The 21,472-nt window shown below is 45.9% G+C and overlaps 1 protein-coding gene across 1 annotated transcript in view; it reads right to left on the bottom strand.

Moving 5' to 3' along the window:
- LOC147701033 (uncharacterized) overlaps positions 1 to 21,472 on the bottom strand; it is a 150,047-nt gene that overhangs the window by 119,850 nt on the left and 8,725 nt on the right. The window contains exon 2 of the mRNA XM_086929293.1: positions 7,834 to 7,953. Within this exon, the coding sequence (XP_086785419.1) occupies positions 7,834 to 7,953 (120 nt within the window). The remainder of the gene's footprint in view (positions 1 to 7,833; positions 7,954 to 21,472) is intronic.

Here is a 21,472-nt window from a genome sequence, read left to right on the forward strand (position 1 = left end):
GAACATCGCTGCGAGTGTCGTCGCAGAGCCTGTCGTCGCTGGGTGAGATCACCGCACCGCTTGCTTGCGGACCGCATCACGTCGCTGCGAGCATCGTCGCAGAACCATCGCATCGAGGAGCTGCGAGAGAGAGGATCACCGCTGGACCGCGCATCGTCGCCCCGGAGATCGTCGCAGTCCCTACAAGATCATCACATCGTGCCTTTGCGAGAACAGACTTCCTACGGAACCTACGCACCGGAATCCACGCAAGCGGCCTTTCTCCCCTTACAGACCGGATTCGTCGCAAACACGCCCGCTGCTGCAGCGGGGCTGTCGCATCGCCTCCCCAGGGTCTCAGGAGTAACGCATCGCTTGTTTCCACCGCACCAGCTTCCTGCTTGTGGAACTTTGTTGCATCTAAAAGGTATTGTGAGTAAACGTGACGCAACGGTGAACTTTTCACGCATCTGTGGATTATTTTAACGCAACTTAAAGAACTTTGATTGCAACCTGAAGAACTCTTTTGAAACCATATCCTTGAACTGTGTATGTTGGATTTTTGTCGTTTTGGTCTTGTGTAGTTTAGAATAAATATCTTTATTTTCCTAAACTGTTGTGGAATCAGTTTGTGGTGTTTTCACTGTGTTACTGTGAGTGTTTTGGTCAAATACTTTACGCATTGCCTCTGGTTAGCCTAGACTGCTCAGGCCAAGCTACCTAGAGGGCGAGCAGGGGTTATCTAAGAGGGTTATCTCCTTGCCCTGACTAGAAGCAAGGGTCCCTATTTGGACAGTGGTACCTATCTCTGCCAACTAGAGACCCCCAGTTCTTTTATTGGTGGTCAGGCGGTGGGATTTGAACTTGTATTTGTACTTGACCCACAGTAATTGGTGTACATCACTAGTGAGTGCAGACCACTACGCCACCGCATACTACATTTTTTATTTTTGGCTCTATTTTTGATCGTAACCCTGAAAGAATCCAAGCATCATGTCTCAGAAGGGTAAACCAGCAAGTGATGTTGCAGAACTCGAGTTTGATATTGAAATGTTAAGTGATTACAAAGTAGGTCAACTCAGGCAGTTCTGCAGGAACTTTGGATGCCCCATGAAGCGCCGCTCCAAGAAGGAGGAGCTACAGGAGGCCTTAAGGGCCTGGTGGGAGACCAAAAAGGCTGGGGAGACAGATGATGCAGAAGTGGATGAGGATGCACAAAGGGATGGTTTCAGGCCTCAGGATCTGCCTGTGTCCGGAGCAGCCTCAAGGGCTAGCAGCAACCATTCAGCTGAAAGTTTTTCCCCAGAGGAGTTGGAGGAAAACCAAAGGGCTAGAGATCATAAATTAGAAATGTTGAGGCTTGAAATGAAGATGAAGCAAATGGAAAGGGCGGCGGAGGAGAGCAAACATGCCCGTGCCCTGGAGAAATTGAAATTGACCTTGGCCCATGAATTAAGAATGAGGAAGCTTGAGTTGGAGCTCAAGATGCGTGAGGCTATGAGGGTCTCAGCTGAAGAAGAAACATGGGTAGCTCAAGAAGTGAGCTTTGCTGAGTTGGAGGTGGAGTCCAGCTCAGATGGTGGCAGCAAGATTATAGTTTCCAGTGCTGAGAGAAAGGTACAAACACCCAGAGATGTGGCGCCTGACTTGAGGGAGGGGGTCAACATACACCAGGGGGTTCAGGTTTATGATGTAGTTCCAGTGGAGTGCAGTGTCCCTGAAGTAGATTGGGGGACTGGCACAGGGGACCATATTCCTAGTGGTGGGAGGGACGCTCTACTGACTCTAGATGAGAGGTAGGGGGAGAGGGGTTCCCCCGTGGTAGAAACCTTGGTGTGTGTGAGTGAAGACCAGCCAGAAGAGTGTGGGTGGTGTGACAGAGACAGTCAGATACTGTCTTGCCAGTCTCAGGAGAGTGGTGTGGGGTACTTGTGTGAGGCACTGGAGGGTGAGGCAAAGGGTAGCTTGGTTAACAACTGTGTGGGGCTGTGTGATTCATTTGATGGAGAGCATATTTTAAGTCCCTGTTTTCCAGAGCTATGCCAACACCCGGTGGAGTGTGAGTTCTCTGACCCCAGAGAGCTTGCGTTGGAGGCAGACCTCTTGGTGAATTCCAGAGAGTCTGAGGAGGCATTGGGGAGTGATCCCAAAAGAAGTGGCTTAGATATCTTCCAGACCTTTGAGGTGGAAGAGGTTCAGTGTAGTGGGAGGGGTGTAGGGGCTCATGTCCAGTCTCAGTGGAGAAAGAATGAGTGTGGGACGGTGTGTCTCACGGTGCCCGAAACCCAGTCTCAGGGCCTGGAGGGTTCCTTAAGGGAACACCAGGATGGGGACCTAGACTGTACTTGTAGGCCATTTGAGGAGGATCTCCCAGTGTCTGTTGAACGGGGAGTGCCTGTAACCAGGCCTCACACAGTTCTGGTGTTTGGCAGTGCCGCTCCATTTGGGAGGGTACAGAAGTCCAGACTGAGGGGTGAGAGGGGGAAGGAGTCCCCAGTGGGTGAACCAGTGGGTCAGGGACCAGTCGGAAGGGCTGAGTCTCCCAGGAGTGACCATGGTGACACCACTTCTGTCCGGGGGGATCTTCCCACACTGTCAAGTGGACAGGGGCCGGGAGATCTGCGCCAGGCAGACTGTCACAGGACACATGAGTTGTGTGTCACCCTCAAGGGGGTACTATGTGAGTCCCCAGAAGTCCTGGCGTGCCAGGTGAGTGTTCCACCGCAGGGGCTAGTCCCTGGGTGGGGAAGCCAGGTTCAGGTGTTGTCTGACCTGGGGGCGTTGGAGCCTAAGTTTGAGGGCCAGGTCCGGGGTGTCCCCCCTGACCTGGAATACCAGTTGCAGGATAGAACCCCTGAACTGGTGGGTGGATGGTGCAGGGTACCTGCCACAGGTGCCCTGACTATTCTAGAAGGGGGTACCACTCCAGGTGGGAGGGTACAGAGCCCCAAGGAAGAGGAGGACCAGGTGTGGGGAAGCCCACCTCAGCCTCCTGTCCAGCCGCCGGATAAAGGTCCGGGACTGGTGAGTCAGTGCCAGAGTGTCAGACCTGACCTGACAAGAAAGAGAGTGGACCAAGGGTGCCAAGCACCTGGGGCTACTGCCCCCCATCCTCTGATGCCCCAGGGGTTTGAGAGCCATGAGAGGCAGGAGGCCTGGGTCTCATCCCTGATCACTGTTGGTGGTCACTGTGGCTTGCTGTTGGTCTGTTGGGACACACCCGTGAGGAAATTAAGGTTAGGTGCTGCACAGGTGGTGTCCACAGGTGAGGTGAAAGGTTCCACATGGATTGGCATGGTGGACCCCGAGAGTATGGATAGAGTGATACAACTGGGTTTAGGACGGCGTAGAACAGGACTGCCCACCTTTTTGGGCCAGGTTCCGTGTTCTATCGCCTTAAGCAGGGAATCCCATTGAGGTATCGTTTGGTCTACCCTGGCTTTAGGCTGGAAGGGGGTTGTGTTGGAATTGGCCCTTTTTGCAGGGTCATCCCCAAACTTTTTGCTTCTTCCTCCCTTATTTTTACTGACCCGTGGCTGTTGGCAATAGGACTCTGCGCACTTTACCACTGCTGATCAGTGCTAAAGTGCATATGCTCTCTATGTAAATTGTTATTCTGATTGGATATACATGTTTGGCATATTTGTGTCACCATGAAGTCCCTAGTAAAGTGCACTGGGTGTGCCAGGGCTGGTGATGACAAATGCTACTAGTGGGCCTGCAGCACTGACTGTGCCATCCACAGGAGTAGCTCTAAAATGGTGTCTCAGGCCTGCCACTGCAGTGCCTATGGGCAGTTTAGAACTGCCATGTCCGCCTGGCCAGTGTCCCCACTGACCAGGCCTAACCCTTCCCTTTTTGTGCACATCAGTCACCCCTATGGAAGGCCCAAGGTACCCCCCCCGGGCAGGGTGCAGTGTATGTGAAAGGTAGAGCATGTACTAGTGCAGGTGACATGCTCTGGTAGTGAATTACAGCCATTTTCGGTTTTCACTATTGTACGGCTATCTTGCTCCATAGGTTAACATGGGGGATGCTGGCTACAGTGGTTAACAGCATTTCTTCCCATAGGAACAAGATAGGACATAAGTATCTAGTATCCCTGAACTCAGAATTTAATAATACAGCTTTTAGGAAAGGTGGTTTTTAAATCCTGTGTTTGAGAACAGCACTTTTAGAAAGTTGATGTTCTCTTGTCTGACCCTTCTGTGTGCCTGGGCCTGTTTGTGTATTGATTGTCTGGTTTGTGAGTGACAGGGGCTGGGGAATTCCCCCAGAGGCTGGATGAGTCAGCACTAGGCTGAATGAAGCAATTGCAACCTGAGTGGTGGGAGGAGTTAGCACCTGGGCTGAATAGGGCTGTGCCTGCCTGCCACAATGCTGGCTCCACCTCCTGCTGGGCGGCTGAGGACCCTGCCCCTCACTCTGAAAGGAAAGATGCAGCCAGCAAAACAAAGTGCTCAGGATCCACCCAGAACTGGTTCAGACCGGGCTCAGGGCCCACATGCACAGAGAGAACAAAGACTTTAGGGGTAAAAGTACAGGACCCTTGACAACAGAAAATTAGATCATCCTGGAAATCAAGAAGGAACCTCTGCCAAGGAGAAAGCTGACTCTGAAGAAGGAAGACTGTCCTGCTGTTGCTCTGCTGGACTGACCTGCTGTTGCTTTGCTGCCAAGGAGAGGGGAAGGACTTTGCTGTGAGCTGTGTCCCCTGTCTTGAAGGAATCTCCAAGGGCCTGAGAAGAGCTGGCTCCCTGTTTTTGAAGTCCCAGGAACAAAAGGACTTCACCCCCAGTTTCCCTGAACTCTGCTGAGAGAGTTCTGTCCTTCCTAGAGTGCTTGATCCAGTTGTGGGGCCTCTGGAAGTTGAACCTGAGAAGCTTGAAATTAAGCTTGAGAGACTTTTTGAAGCTGAAAAGTGTTGCATCGCTCGCTTGCGGAGCGCATCCCCGACAGTGCGAGAAGTTTCCCGCCGCTACGAAGGTCGAGAGCGGCGCAGCGCCTGACGCCGCTGCCGGAGCCGTCGCATCCTTCGTTTGCGGGACGCACCAGACCGGTGCGGGAGAATCGAACATCGCTGCGAGTGTCGTCGCAGAGCCTGTCGTCGCTGGGTGAGATCACCGCACCGCTTGCTTGCGGACCGCATCACGTCGCTGCGAGCATCGTCGCAGAACCATCGCATCGAGGAGCTGCGAGAGAGAGGATCACCGCTGGACCGCGCATCGTCGCCCCGGAGATCGTCGCAGCCCCTACGAGATCATCGCATCGTGCCTTTGCGAGAACAGACTTCCTACGGAACCTACGCACTGGAATCCACGCAAGCGGCCTTCCTCCCCTTACAGACCGGATTCGTCGCAAACACGCCCGCTGCTGCAGCGGCGCTGTCGCATCGCCTCCCCAGGGTCTCAGGAGTAACGCATCGCTTGTTTCCACCGCACCAGCTTCCTGCTTGTGGAACTTTGTTGCATCTAAAAGGTATTGTGAGTAAGCGTGACGCAACGGTGAACTTTTCACGCATCTGTGGATTATTTTAAGGCAACTTAAAGAACTTTGATTACAACCTGAAGAACTCTTTTGAAACCATATCCTTGAACTGTGTATGTTGGATTTTTGTCGTTTTGGTCTTGTGTAGTTTAGAATAAATATCTTTATTTTCCTAAACTGTTGTGGAATCAGTTTGTGGTGTTTTCCCTGTGTTACTGTGAGTGTTGGTACAAATACTTTACGCATTGCCTCTGGTTAGCCTAGACTGCTCAGGCCAAGCTACCTAGAGGGCGAGCAGGGGTTATCTAAGAGGGTTATCTCCTTGCCCTGACTAGAAGCAAGGGTCCCTATTTGGACAGTGGTACCTACCTCTGCCAACTAGAGACCCCCAGTTCTAACATATATCATATGGTACTTTAGGTTCTGCTTATCCTGACTTAGTTGCCCCGCCCCTATGCACGTTTGCTATCTGGATTATTGATTGCCATTATCGCCGTGGGGCGGGTACAGTAACGTGGAGTCCCCTTTTTCCTTTCTTCTAGTTTTTTGGTTTTCTTTATTCTCTGGGTCGGGCTGTATAATGATTGCAACTTTATCTGTCTCCCTGATGGTTTGACTGTTATGGGAATGATGTTCTGTATGTCTTTGGACACATGCGGTTGCGAGTGGACACTACCAAAGAAGAATTGCAAGGGCATCCATGGTTTGCGTGCTTTGGACCTTTCTCATTACAGATCTGTGGATTTCCTATTATGATGTATTTGGTTTTGTTCCCCACCAGGTGCACCAGGACGCTTCTTATACAACCGATCCTTTATTTTCCTAATATATAAAAAGTAACCTTCTCTGATCCTATGCCGAGTGGTTCCACCTAGTTAGCATCATAGACTTGCAGCATCATGTAGTATCGAATAACCACTCTGTACTTTTAATTGATAATGGTGCTTTCCAGTTTGTTCCGTGGCCGGCCTCTGGGTTGTAGGCCTGTATTTGTATGCATCTATCTACACAAATAAAGGTTTTAAAAAAAAATATATTGAGCTAGTAGTGTGTGGGTGAGTAACACGCACTTTTCCTAACCATGAATCCCAAGACATTTTTAGCAAATCAAGAACCTTAGCTGGTCTCCCTCTGCACTGTTTGCCAACTTCTTTCAGCATTTTGTAAATGGTCTTTCTAACCTAGTTTTCAGAATATCTTCTCAGCTATGCTCTTTAAATAAAAAAAATAAGTTTGAATGCATTCAGGTTTAATTGCTGTTATCGGACCAGCCCACTCATATGTTTGAACTGACTTTCTCAACAATGTTCCTTGTACTTTGCCAAATTTTTATCTTCCATAAATACTATGCCAAAGGAGCGCTAAATCTTGTTCTTGTTATCCCAAAATTATGTGAAATGTCAGAAAATTGTGAAAATTTACACATAATGTACACAAAATGCACTTTGGATTATCTCAAGTGAACACTGAACGCATGTGCAAACTTCACATTCAAAGGTCTCCGACAAGGGGAATGGTTCATATTGGAAATTTCTCCTGTGGCACATTTTTTGCCAGAATCTCTCTCCCGGAAGACCTTTTATGGTTGAACATATTCACCCCTGAAACTGCAATAAATTGCCAAGTGGCGTTACCTCTGACATTTTGTAAAGATTGCATGAAGGAAAATTACATAAGCTTGCTGTAAAATTAGCATGGTCTTACTCATCACACGCTGAGCTGAACTGTGCCTGAGCAAATTAGTCCAAAATATTTGAATGAATGTTCTGCCCCAGAGCAGCTGCCAGGGCAGTGAATTCAAGTAAAATATAGATCAGCTGTTTAAAAGCTGCTTCGTGTTTCACAGTGCAGGCGGCAACCCACCTGCACTTTTAAGGGACATTAGGAGATCCCTTTGCAGTCAGGTGCAGTGACTGACTGCACCGTCATGCAGGGTAACGTCTGAGGTCAATGGGACCCAGTTCCTCCCCCTGGAGAGGGCTGCTGTTAGGAAGCGTACTGAAAGTGCAGTACCTTTTTTTGGCTCACTTTCAGTACACCTCATAAAGTCATGATCACGCCTAAACCGACGTCGGTAATAAGGCACTGGCGCCGACGCAAAGTAATTCCCTCATTTAGATGGAGCCACGCCCCCATGCAATGTGGAAACGCCCTCTCATGATAACACTGGAGCAACTTGTGCACCAGCGCTACCTGTATTACAGAAGGGGACACACAAGCATCTATGGCTCTTTCTGTAGTACCATTGTGCCCGGGTGGAGTTCAAACCAGGTGCACATGCCTTTTGCGCCCCCTGGGCACAATGTATAAAACAAGCCTAGGTCCGCAATGAAGAGGCAATTCATCCATGTATTCATTGACACGTACCTGTCGTTTTATTCCGCAGGCCACTGACGCAGTGAGTGACTCCTTTGTAGCAAAGTCTAAAAATGCCAGAGCAACTTTCGCTTTTGTCTTTGTAGCACTTCTCACAAGTGAGGGAACTCCCTGTAAAGAAAATAATGTTTATATAGTCAGATTTTGTGTGCATTTAGGTTTTCCATTAGGCAACAATTTTACTACTGGGCATGTTTGTCAGAAACGTATATGTGTGATATATGTTGGCTCTGAGAACGTTTTCAAAGGTACACTCTAGTTCTATTGTGCATCATACTGTAGGATATATATTTGTATCCGGATAAAACTGCACCTACATTTCTCACTTTGAGACTATTGTCCAATCTGGGAACTGTGTCCATTAAATGATGCTGAGCCACACTCTGGTGAATAATTTTCTATACATTATGGACCATAAATATTGGCATGAGAAGGAAATTGCACCGGCAGTGTTAATACGTCTGGCTTATAACTTAAAGTTTCCCTTCTGTCATTGATGTACTTTAGGAACTCATTAAGTCACCATTAATGCACTCTGTCACTCATTCCTGGACTGATAGATCGATTCATCCACCCAATGGGTCATTCTTGCATTTAGCCAATTATCCACCCACAATAAAACATCCTGACAAATGCCCATATGGACTATAAATAAAAAGAGCGCACATAGAAAAATGAAAACATACCACCTCCTAAATTTGGTGAGAAAAAGCAAATATAAAATTAAACATAGGAAGAGGCTGTCATCTTTCAATGGTATTGTACCCAGTGTACAACTCCTTTACATTCAACATAGATGCCACATTAAGTAACAATGTGTTGGCCACCTTAGAGCAGTAAAAGCAATGACACAGTGTGCAGAATACAATCTTGAAATGCAAAAGGCGTGTTAAGCCAAGACATAACACTTCTAAATATGTTGACCATCTGGGAACTATAAAGCAAATAACACTATAGACAATACCAGTTCAAGATGGGAAACCATTTTAGAAATAGTGATTTGCAGTAGGATGCAGCAAATGGAATCTGGGGCAAACGAGCTGCCGGTCGTAAAAAGAATGAAAGAAATGAAAGCTGACCTATGAAATGGAAACTTAAAAACTAACGGATTGGTCACCAGCCCAGACAAAAAGGTGCCCTCATTTTCAGATGGGTGTGCACATAAGATCAGGACAAATACTGCTACTCACTGCTAACTGCAGAAATGGGGGAAACAAATGCCTCATGCAGTATGCTGTCATGGGGAGAGGTAAAATGAGAATCACACTTGAACATATAGAAGAGGCCCAATTGCCCTTTATGGATGTATGTAAGGAGAGTTTTTTTTACAAGGACCTGGCAGACATCACCCTACTTAAGAATGTCTAACCAGGATTACTACAATGCTAGTCTTCTTCTCGAAGTGTTGTCCAAGGTATCTGTGCGATTCCATGTAACAAAATAAATATCAGTCTACAGCCTTCAATATGGTGTCAAAACAATTCACCCATAAAGACCTATTGGAGTTAATGAATGCATTTCATAATAAGTAGGGCAGGCCTACTCCCTCTGTAACTTTTAATAATAAACATATCAGACCTGTAGCATCTGACATAATGTTTCCTAATGAACCAATCCAGACTATAATCTGCATTACTGAGTTACCACCATAACAAAATGAAGCCTTCTTTCATATACATAAGCCGGCAACCATCAACAGTTGGAGAATAACAAATATATACACACTTACACTTAGCAAAGCACTAGACAACCCAAATGAAATCTACCTACAAGGATTATCACCTAGCAAATCTTCAACTACATATGTTTGTCAAAGTGAGAAACCAAACTGCACCCCTCGAATGCAATGTACATCTGTGATATTCCTTGTAATACAATATCTGTCTGCAGCCTTTAGCTAAGTGTAGTGACTATCCACACTTAAGGGCCCGTTGGTATTAACCAACACTGTTCACAATAAATTAGTCAGCCTTACTGCCTGGGTCATAACTTTTCATGATAAGCATACCAGAGGCAGATGGATGGCTTGCTGATGTGCAGGAAACGTGGTGGGGCACTATGCCGCCTACTCAAGCTGCTGCTGGCGCTACCACAGCTGTGGCTGCTGCGAGCACTGCTAGTACATGGAGGCTCGAGGCCCTTCACAATCAAGGCCGCCTCCATGCCCCATCATTTTGGCTCTTTGGGACCTCTCTAGGGGGTAATTAGAATCCTATTGTCCAACAGGATAGACAACCGCCGCCTGCAGGCCTACCAGATTGTTGTAAGTCAGCCCACCTGAAGACCCACCTCAGCGCCAATGGCAAGGAAGAAGAAGCAGTGAGAGGTAGAGAGGCGGCATCTCAATAGGGCACAATAAGTGAGATGGCAGAAGTAGGCAGCAGTACTCCTTGCGGAGCGTGGGTCAGAACTTTAGCACTGTTTCTGGGGGTCGAGCGGGTGGTAGTGGCCCAGCTAGGTCTGTGGTGCAGCTTGCCTTCCGCGGTGTGCTCCTCCACTCCTGTTCCTAGCGTAAAGTACCACAACCTTCCTTGCATGTCCTTGATGGTTGTGCTGTAGAAGATTTGAGTAATCTTCCAATAGTTTCCAACTCCAAGCCATGCAAAACACTGCATAGTGCAAAGAAAGTCGGTGCTCCATTAAAACCAAGATCTGTGCTCTATGAAGGCACTGTCAGCTTTATTCTAGAAAAACTGTGTCACTTTCAACTGTAGAGTGCGGCGATTGACAAGAACTGTGCATGACTAACTATTCAGAGGCACGCAATTTATTGCTTATGGCTCACGGTCAACAGAAAAGTTCCCTTCTGCGATCCCAGTAAGAACGGTACAAGGGCAACATTATAACATTTGCTGAACAATTAGAGGAACAGAGACAGGTGCCTCTTTGGGAGTGGAGTCCATTTCCCACACATCTCCTTTAATACTCAAAAGTACCTGGAGGTGTCAAACCTAACTCACTGGTTAGGGTCAAATGAGGTCGGGGAAAACACTGGTGGCACTTAAAACTACTGAGCAGAGGTGCAGGCATGCTGCTGAAAGTAACAGCATTCAGTGCTCCATTCCATGAAGTGATAAGCACACAGGATCCACCAGGAAACGCACCTTGGCCCCAGGAACATACACTTAACTAACCTACAAATGACTCTAGATGGTTGTTGGGCAGCCTGGCCTTTTCCACCATTTCATTTGCCTCTACCTTGGATGGTACCCCCTAGTTGCAAGGAACAAGTCTGGTAGAAACAGGTACAATAGCGTGTACTTTGGTCTCTTGGGATAGATCTCCTGATCTGGCTGAAACCAGTGTAATATTAAACAACACTCAAAACTCCCCAATGCAGCAACATCAAAGGGTAAACAACGTTTACCATGAATCTTTCTCCCCGCAGGAAATTGCAACGCGGTTGTTACAAGGACCGCGTTGTGATTCTGCATACCATTACTCCGCAAGTCCGAACAATGACTTCCGGAGGGGGGGAAGGTGTTGGAATTAAAATCCAACACCTTCTCTATTGTCCGCACAGACTGGAGTTGGAATAGTAAATTATACTATTCCAACATCCAGCGCCCCCCTCCGCAAGTCGTTGTTTCGACTTGCGGAGTAATGGTATGCGGAATCACATGCGGTTGTTCTAACGACCGCGTTGGTATTCCCTGCGGGGAGAAATACAGCGGAATAATGTCACACATTCACATCAAAGAGTTGAAATGCAGGGGACTTGAGAGTTCCTGTGAAATTCATTCCATTTGGCAGTAGACATTCTAAGGTGTAAGTCAAAGAAAATGGGCCTGCGGGTCAATTTTCCTGATACCTTGCCAATATATGTCACTGCGATCAAAACCAAAATAGGGGCCTTAATTAATCAGTTATAGCGGCCACAAGTAGATGTGGCACAGTCATCAGTGGCTTCTACCTGCGGTCCACTGATTGGCAAATTATAAACCCTTCCTGCATTACATGATGAGATACTAAGCAAAATAAAATTCCAACTGAAGCCGAGAAATGCACAAGTAAAAAGACAAGCAATCCACAAACTACCTGCAATGATAACCAGTTAAAGATAGTACCTAATGACCTCAACCTCAGAGCAGGTTGAGTCTATAGACCTCTCTAAAGAGACCTCTTCATCTCTTCAGAACAACCGTTTTTTGGGCCAGGGCTAACTAGTCTCTGTCAAAAAGCAACCAAAACAACCAAGAAAGGCCCACAACAAGCAGCCCTCTTAATGGGGCAAAACCAAACAATTCGATCAGAATAAAATCATAAAGAGCATCTAAAAAAGCAGAGCCAGCTCCAGAGTCACCAATGGAGGCCATAGCAACAGCAGCAAGATGGAGTTCTCCAATAATAGCAAGGTCCACCTTGCAAAATATCAGTAACGTAAAAAAAAAGTGTGTGCCCTTCGTCCTTCCAGCACAAAAGAAGTCACCAAGAATACACGAGATACAAGCAGATCCCTGGGTTATCCAGAAGGAAACAGGTTCCAGTGATCACCAGCAGCAAATAGACAAGTTTGAAATGCAACCACCAAATGGGCAGCACAGCCGATCTTAAGTCTGATCAAAGAGTCTTACACCTCTAAAAACTATCAGTGCTGGAAGGTGTTATACTTGCAGTAGAGCATGTCAGGTACCTCCAGACCTACCAGGCATCATGGAGTTAATAGAACCAAGCAATGGCGTCCACCCTTCAAGTCACAATAAAACGTCCATCGAATGATGATGCCTGTCACTTGAAAGCTGAGAGCAAGGACCAGAACGCAGTGAAGGCACAAAACATCTGTAACTTGAAGAATAAATAATTTTTCACCGAAAGTAAATTTTCTTTATTTGCTGATTAATTAGAATCCTTAAAAAAGACAGACCAGTACAACATTCAAAAAATCTGTAAGAGATAAGGCACAATTTCAATTGATACAGTGTGCTTTTTATTTACAAACGGAAAATTCATTTAATAACCGGTTAAAACTCTATTGGGGCAGAGGGTACCCATGATTCCTAGGGTGCAGTTCAGTTGTTTCTGAGCAAACAACGGTATGGAGTGAGCTTGCGATTTCATTCCATGTGATGGGCTGCCACTCACAGTCCCCGGACTGCACCCCTGCTGTGCTTGTAACAGTCTATTAACTTGTACCAGGAAGTTTGTTGCCCTGCAGAGAGAGATGAAGCAACTGACTGTTGAAGAGTGTCATTATGGCGGAGTGGCAGGTTCTTATCTGGAGGGTCTGGAGGGCTAGTCATGGCAGTTTTCATCTCAGCTGGCTGACGGCGGGACTAATGAAAAAAAAAGGAATGTCGTCTTCTTGTAACTGCTGCAAAAATTACAGTAAAGGACCAATCAGGTTTGTTTCCAGGCTGGAGCCTGTTCTTTTGATGGGGAGACTCCCAGGTGGATTAGAAGCAGAATATTGTGTATTGATGGGGACATATCACTTATGAAACAGAGTTATGGGCCCCAATCTGCATAGGTTTTCAGCATCATCCACCAGTTTTTTTTAGACCCCTCTGTTTTGTTGAGTGTATAGGCTTGGAATTTTGCTGCTTTATTAACAATTTTTTTAAATGCTGTAAAACTGATGCTTATGCTCCATACTTTTGACACGCTAAGGGTGGTTAATGCTTGCTGAAGCACCGATAGCCAGTCATTTTTGATTGTGTGTTGGTTTTTCATTTCTGTCCAGTACAAGGCAGCCAGTGAATTTGGTTTTGCCGATCTCAATTTTCAACACAGTTTGATATGTGCGTCCATCCTTCACAGGGATGGATTGAATAACCCAAATTTCAATCCAACCTGAGCTTGAGAAGTGTATCACGCAAGGCAAAAAATGTATTTGAATAGGGGAGACTGAAGTTGGTTTAGAGTGGTCGCATCCTTTCCCTTTAAATGTTTCAAACCGTAATTAGGTGTAGGGAGACACGTAACTGCTATTACTTGTAGAGGGGAGTGTGATGTGCACTCCAGACGGTGTATATGGAGTATAAGTTGACTTTGCCCCACTGGAGCTTCGGTGGTGCACCTCATATGGCCATCTTTGCCCAAGGGAACTCTCTCTAGACCATGCCCAAGGCTGATTTTAATTCAACAAAGCAGGTGTAAAATTTAGAGGTCTTGTGACTAGCTTTTTCAATGCAGAGACTCATGGTAAGAAGTTTGCTCATTGTGCTCATGACACCTCTAGACCCCATTTGTGTAATTGGAATAATGTTGCTGGCTGCAGCCCAAGCCTCTAGGTCTAATAGGAGGTTGAAGGCATACAATTTGGCTTCAATGTCGATAGCGTGGCTTGTCAGTAGTTCTCTGGGTTGGATCTACTGCCTGCTTTGAAGATTGGATTTATTTTTCGCCCCTAAATACAACTCCCGGGAACAGCATGGGGTAATTAACAAAGGTTTAAAGTTACTTATGACCCAGGAAAGCCCTTCTCTACAGCACATCACTACCACTGACATTTTAACTGTTGCATTCCGATGACCTGCGCGGAATAACATGGAAGTTATTACCATTATTACTCGGGCAAATAATCAAATCGCACAGCAGGTATGGAAGAAGAAATCAGCATTTGAGAAGTGGGGCATGGAAATTGCACAACACATGGAACTTGCATATCCCTCATTCTTAGCCCCAAGCCGAAGGCAACAAACATGCAATGTTTAATTTCAAATGGAAAGGTAATCTTGGAAATACTGTAGTCCATAAAGATCATGTATATGTGTCAAAGTGTATGTTTTATTCTTTCTTTACTTTATATCCATAGAAACATTTTTTCCCATACAAAGGAGATCCAGCCAAGGCGTTTTGTTCAAACAGGATTTTGAACGTCGTCAGGGCTGTAAGTAACATACAAAAAACAAGAGTAAGACAATTCTTGCTCGCACATTGAGACAATACAACACTATGTACAAATACATGAAGGGAAACATAACAAAAGATTTGTTCACTACCATACATATAATATAACATAATACAAAACTAATATATATCAACACAAATAAAACATGACAGTGCTTTGAAATGAATCTAAATTTAGAAACAAGAATTACAAAAGAACAAAAAAAATTCACATTACACAATTATCACAAAATTATAAAGTTCAGTGAACTTATGTACATGTTCAATGAACATGTAGAATCGCTTGTGTCTAGAGGGAGGCTCAAACATGTAAAAATAAAAAGCTCACTCCCATTATTTTATAATGAGTCACTGAATCCCTAGTCCTCATGTTGTGTGTTCATTCATTACCTATTATTCACAAGCACAGAGGGAGGGATCACCCACATTATATATACTTGTCCCCATTTAAGTGTGTTAGATGAATGTCTAATCAATCAATCAATCAATCTTTTGTAATGCGCACTACATACCTGCGAGGGTCTCAAGGCGCTGGGGGGCACTACTTATCGAACAGCCAGGTCTTGAGTATCCTCCCGAAGGTCAGCAGGTCTTGGGTCTGTCATAGGCTCAGTGGGAGGGTGTTCCATGTCTTGGCGGCGAGGTGGGAAAATGATCTCCCACCGGTGGTTGTTCTTCAGATGCTTGAAGTATATCCTCTTGTTGACGGTGAGCTAGTGCAGGTTTCTCAGGTGCGGGGTGATGTGGCCGTGGCGTGGTATGACAAGGAAGAGTCGTGCCGAGGCGTTTTGGATGCGTTGTAGTCGTTTTATGAGCTTGGTCGGGGCTCCCGCGTAGAGGGCGTTTCCGTAGTCAAGTCTGCTGTTGACAAGGGTCTGGTTGACTGTCTTTCTTGTATCTGTTGGGATCCATCTGTAGATCTTGCGGAGCATGCAGAGGGTGTTGAAGCAGGAGGAGGAGACGGCGTTGACTTGCTTGGTCATTGAGAGCGTTGAGTCAAGGATGATTTCCAGGTTGCGTGAGTGGTCGGTGGGTGTCGGCGCTGTCCCCAGTGCCGTCGGCCACCAGAAGTCATCCCAGGCTGAAGGGTTGGAGCTGAGAATGAGGACCTCCGTCTTGTCCGCGTTCAGTTTCAGACTTCTGGTCTTCATCCAGTCGGTGCCAGCCTACATTCCTTCATGGAGGTTGGCTTTGGCGGGGATGGGGTCCTTGGTGGGGGAGAGCATCAGCTGAATGTCGTCGGAGATTATGTTGAGGTCGTGCTGTCGGGCTATGTGTGCAAGTGGGGCGATGTAAATGTTGAACAGCGTCGGGCTGAGGGAGGATCCCTGGGGTACGCCGCTGATGATCTCGGAGACTGTGGGCAGCGTTGTCAGTGTTGGAGGGTTTAGTGGGTGGGCTGAGAGCGAGGTTTGCATGTAGTTGGTCTTCTGTGATTTTGCTCCAGCAGCAGATGGGGATCTGTTGGGTGTGGTGGTGTCTGGTAGGTTCCTGGAAGGCGAAGTGGATGCAATGGTGGTCGGTCCAAAGGAGTTTGGTGGTGTTGCTGATGGGGTTGAGGATGTGGCAGGCCGAGTGGGTGGGCATTGTGACAAGTTACTTCAGTTCGAGGTTGGCGAGGTTGTCGATCAGGGTTGTGGAGTTGTTGTCGTTGTTGTTGTCAAGATGAAAATTCATGTCTCCGAGGAGGATGTAGTTGGTGGAGGTCAGGGTATGCGTGCTAATCAAGTCGGAGATGGAGTCGCTGAACTGGGTGCGGGGTCTGGGGGGTCGGTAGACGAGGGTGCCTCTGAGGGTGGAGTTAGGGTCTGTGTGAATCTGGAAATGCATGTGTTCAGCGGTGCTGAACGCGTCGTTGGTGCTAGTCGAGACCCTGATCCCGTTCTTGTGGACAATGGTGATTCCTCCTCCGACTCCGTTGGTGCGGTCTCTGCGAGTGATCTTGTAGCCGTCTGAGATGGCTATGGCAATATCGGGTGCGGAGGAGTTGTTAAGCCAGGTCTCAGTCAGGAAGGCGACGCCGGGGATGTTGTGTCGAGCAGGTCACAGAGCTCGACGGCATGCTTGCATGGAGAGCGGGTGTTCAGTAGTATGCATCAGAGGTGGTTGGGGTCTTTCTTGGTGGGTGGTTTGTCTGCTCTGAGGTGGGTGTAGCTGTAGTTCCTGCAGGTGAAAGGACCATGTGTTCTTTTTGTGGCAGCCTTGAAGCAGGTGTGGCTCCATCCGGAGTTGAGAGCGTGCAGAGTGCTGGCGTCATAGTGGCGGCGGTCGTCGTGGTGGGTGCGAGGGCCAGAGGTTCTGGCACTGGGCGTGGTCCAGGCACAGACGGGAGTAAACGGGCTTGCCTCAGGCGCGCCGGCATGGCCGCACAACGGCCAGCATATATGGGGAGATGGGAGAAAGGAGCAGCTGGGAGGTGGGGGCAGCGAATGAGCAGTGGGCAGTCAGGGGGGCGGGCCGCAGGGGATGCAGCGGCATGGGCGGTGAGGGACAACGAAGGTAACAGAATGAAAAAGTGGCACAGAAACGAGGGAAAAGCTAGTGGCACAGAGGGCAGGGGGACTAAAAAAAACTAGTGGAACAGAGGGCAGAAGGGCACAAAAAGTGAGTATAACAGAAGGCAAAAGGGGCAAAAAAACGAGGGAAAAACAAGTGGCACAGAGGGCAGATTGGCACAAAAAATGGTTGGAACAGAGGACAGAAGGGCACAAAAAACGAGTGGAAAAGAAGGCAAAAGAGGCACAAAAACAAGGGAAAAACGAGTGGCACAGAAGGCAGACAGGCACAAAAATCAAGTGGAACAGAAGGCAAAAGGGGCACAAAAATAAGGGAAAAACGAGTGGCACAGAATGCAAAAAGGGCACAGAAATACCGTAAAAATGAGAGGCAACATACAGAATACAAAAATACAGGGGCAGCTAAGAACAGAAGAGAAAACCGGGCAGCGACACGGGGGCAGCGAGGGGTACAGAAGGAAAGACCGGGTAGAGAGAGCAAGTGGAACAGTGGGAAGAAAAAGGGTCACGGACCACATACAACAGCAGTCACAGACACAACAATGAAAATACAGGCAATTCAATAAAAGCAATTAAGCGGAGGATGAACAAACCTACCTATGGCCTACCACTGTCCACCAGAGATGAGGCGCAGGTGGTAGCCTGCGGGTGGATGTAGGTCCTCAAACTTCCTCAGCAGCGGCAGTGGCAGTTGGGGCAGGGAGACACAGGTGGTGCTGTGCGGAGGGGGAGCGACCTACCTGGTGAGTCAAGGGTCGCTCTAATGTAGGAAACAGCTCTCATATTCTCATATTCACGGTTAAGATAAATCTAAGAAAACATATTAGTGCTATCAGAGATTTTCTGGGAGGAATCCCTCCAGAGATGATACCTTTAGGATTCTACAGATTTTATATGTAAATGATGAAAAACAAAAATAAGTCATCAAGGTCCTGTAAATAAAACACACAGTATCAGAAGGATATACCTGTAAAAAGCTCAAAATCTCGATTATAAAAACCTCATATGGCAAACCTAACAGAGCTCTTAAATAAATATTTACTTCATGAAGACACACACAATTCAGTAACGAAGAGGTAAATCCCCCAATAGTTTGATCCCAGTATGTGCGATTATGCCTTGTGTGCAACAGCACATAATGGCCATAGAACAACATTTGTGGTGTACCAAAATAACTCCAACCGCAATACGAGAAGCAGCAGGTCTTCAACATTAAACCCTCCAGACCTCGCTTAGTCATATACAGTGAGGCTTAAGGTCTTGAACTGTGTGAAACCACACGAGCATCATCAATAAATAGTTTGCCAGATTAACCACATCCTTCAAAACTTTTGAAAACTTGACCGCAAATGACTTCTTTAATGTGTGTGGGCCGAAACCTGGAAAACATGTTCAATGGTAAAACTGCCCACGGACAATGAAATTTATTCATAAGAGAATAATTAGGGACTCAAGCAGGTCCCACAACGTAACTAACCACAGGTGGACAACCTTGGGTTGCAGTAGCAAACCCCCATTCAAGCGATCCTTTTTTTGTTAGAGCTGTACACCATATTAAAGACACTGTTCCAAACCTTAGCTTAGCGCCCAGTAACCACATCTAACTTGATACGTATCCAGGTGCCTTGTTGGTTGTGTAAATGCTGCCCCCAGGTTACAGCGCCCTATTTAAAGGAAGCTGGAAATGCTAAAAGTGATCAGCTGGTTCATGGGGCTCACGGAAAACCATGGCTCCCGAATATCAGGGACTAACACATAGATGCCTTCCATTTTAGTGTGGCATAAAAGAACATGTATGCTTATGAAACCATAACGATAAAAATGGCTATCACAGATCAATGACGAGTCAAGGTGCTATTTCAAATATTGAAATATCATAATTGTTTAGCCCTAATGGAATATACTCCTTAGACATGTTGCCTGATATAAACAATCAAATTGCCAATATCCAATTGAGGTGATACTGGAAGGGCATAGTAGCCAAGAGAAAAATATTAAGAATAAAATCACAGAATACTATTGTGCTCAGAGAAGCGCCTAAATATGAAATGTAAATAATGATGCAGCACTGTAGGTCCCTCCAGATGCCATACATTTATCAATATTGATCTTTAGGATGAGTCGAATTGGTATTACCATTCCCCATTATTCATATGCATTGTCACTAAACAGTGATTGCAAACATTTGTGATGAAAAGGTGAAATGAAATAAGTGGGATCCCATTCACATTATCACAAATACAATAAGAAAAAGACAATGAAATAGCTAAAAATTCCAATGTCAGAATGCTGAAGGCTCAGAATAATAATCATGTCAAAATTGTATTACGAAGGTTGGAAGTAATATTAGCCGGGCATAATGATTAAGCAAAACGAAACTTACAATTTAATAGTCACAAGACACTATGGTGGTGGGTAAGTGTTGGAGTAGGTATGTAATACAGTCTCATAGACTAATGGTATATACGGTCATGATCTTAACTGAAGAAGTGATGAAATTCATTCTCTTCAATATGTCCATCAGTGATAGCTTTCAAACGGCACATCCAGTTGGCCTCAAGTTGTTCCTCTCACATGAGTTTTCAATATTGTGGTCAATTCTCAGGAACTTAAAGCTCAAGTCATTTGAATGAGTCAGCCTGTAATGGTCAGTCATGGGATATTTGCTATCTCCATTCCTTAAAGCTCTGCAGTATTCTTGTATGTGTGTCTTAAGATTATGGGCTTTTGTGCCTGCATAAATCATATTGCATTAGCAGCCAATTACAGATACTACAAAGTGTGTGTTGCAATTAATAAAATATTTTAAACTGTGTTCTTATGATGTATTGAACCTAAACTTGTTGGTTTTTGTCCTATGGACATGCATTACAGGCATAACAAGTACAAAACAAAACACATGGTTTGCATGGCAACCAACTATCTCCTTGTTATGTTGAGGTAATGTAATTTGGGCCCAGAGAATCCGTTAATGTGCGTCCCCTCCTGAATACCACCTGCGGATTTCTGTAAATTGTGTTGCGTGCCTCCGAATATCCAAAAGAAGATGCAAATGCTTTTGTTAGATCCTAAAAATATTGTCACTATGTAATGAGTATGTCAAAATGAAGACAAATTTGTCTTTTTCTCTTCCTCGTGTATTCTTTCTGGTGTAAATACTAGTCTGTAGAGTGCATTCCCTCAGTAGTTGATACACTCTCCTTTCTGCCTCTGTCAAAGCCTTGGGCATTATAACCTCTGTTCAGGAAACTCTATTAGTTTTTTCTTAAAAATAGTGTCCTCGCTCCAGTTCCATCTTACGCGAACCATTTTGCCATATGGAATGTTTCTAATTATTGATGTTGAGTGTGCACTAGATGCATGTAGGATACAGGCAGGTTCCTTACAGAACATGGTGCTATGAATATTACCATCTCTAACATAAAACTGGAGGTCCAGAAAGTTGATTCTATATTTGTGATGGTGCAATGTTTATATAATTTGTTATAAAGATTATTATTAAGATAGAGAAAATAATCATACAACGCCTCAGTGGAACCTGCCCGAAAGCAGATGATGTCTTCGATGTACCTCCTATAGAAGACTATATATTCACTACAGAGTAGGCACCTTTGCCAGAGGCATGCTCCCTCTCATGCCATCCCATAAAGAGGGCAGCATAGTAGGTAGCAAACCAGGAACCCATAGCTGTCCCCTGCAGTTGATGATACCAATGGCCATCATGAATGACATAAATCCCTGATAAGATGATGTCAATCATTTCCAGAATCATGGTATTCCACTCAAAGTGGTCTGCTCCATCCTCATCCAAAAAGGATTGAACTACTGTAAGTCCAATATCCTTGTGCATGCATGTATACAGGCTGGTTACATCTAACATTACAAATTGAATGTCCTCTAACCATGAAAAGTTGTTGAACTTAACAAGAACGTATTTGCTGTCCTTAATATATGATGGCAGTTTGGCCACATATTTATGTAATTTAATGTTCACAAATTCAGATAGCCTCTTGGTGGTGGACCTCATCCTTGAGATGATAGATCTCCCTAGGGCAAAAAGCACTCCCTTGTGAACCTTAGGCAAGACATAGCTGTAAGTTAACTTTGCTTTCCCAACCTATAGATTACAGTACTCATAACCGGATAGTAAACATGTGTCTCCCCATTCTCTCATTTTCATATGGATGAATATTGTGAGCTCCTTGGTGGGATTAGTTTCGGTACGCTCATAACACTGACATCATTTAACTGCCAGATAATCTCAT

This window comes from Lissotriton vulgaris, chromosome 7 (assembly GCF_964263255.1).
Source record: "Lissotriton vulgaris chromosome 7, aLisVul1.2, whole genome shotgun sequence".
NCBI classification, from domain to species: Eukaryota; Metazoa; Chordata; class Amphibia; order Caudata; family Salamandridae; genus Lissotriton; species Lissotriton vulgaris.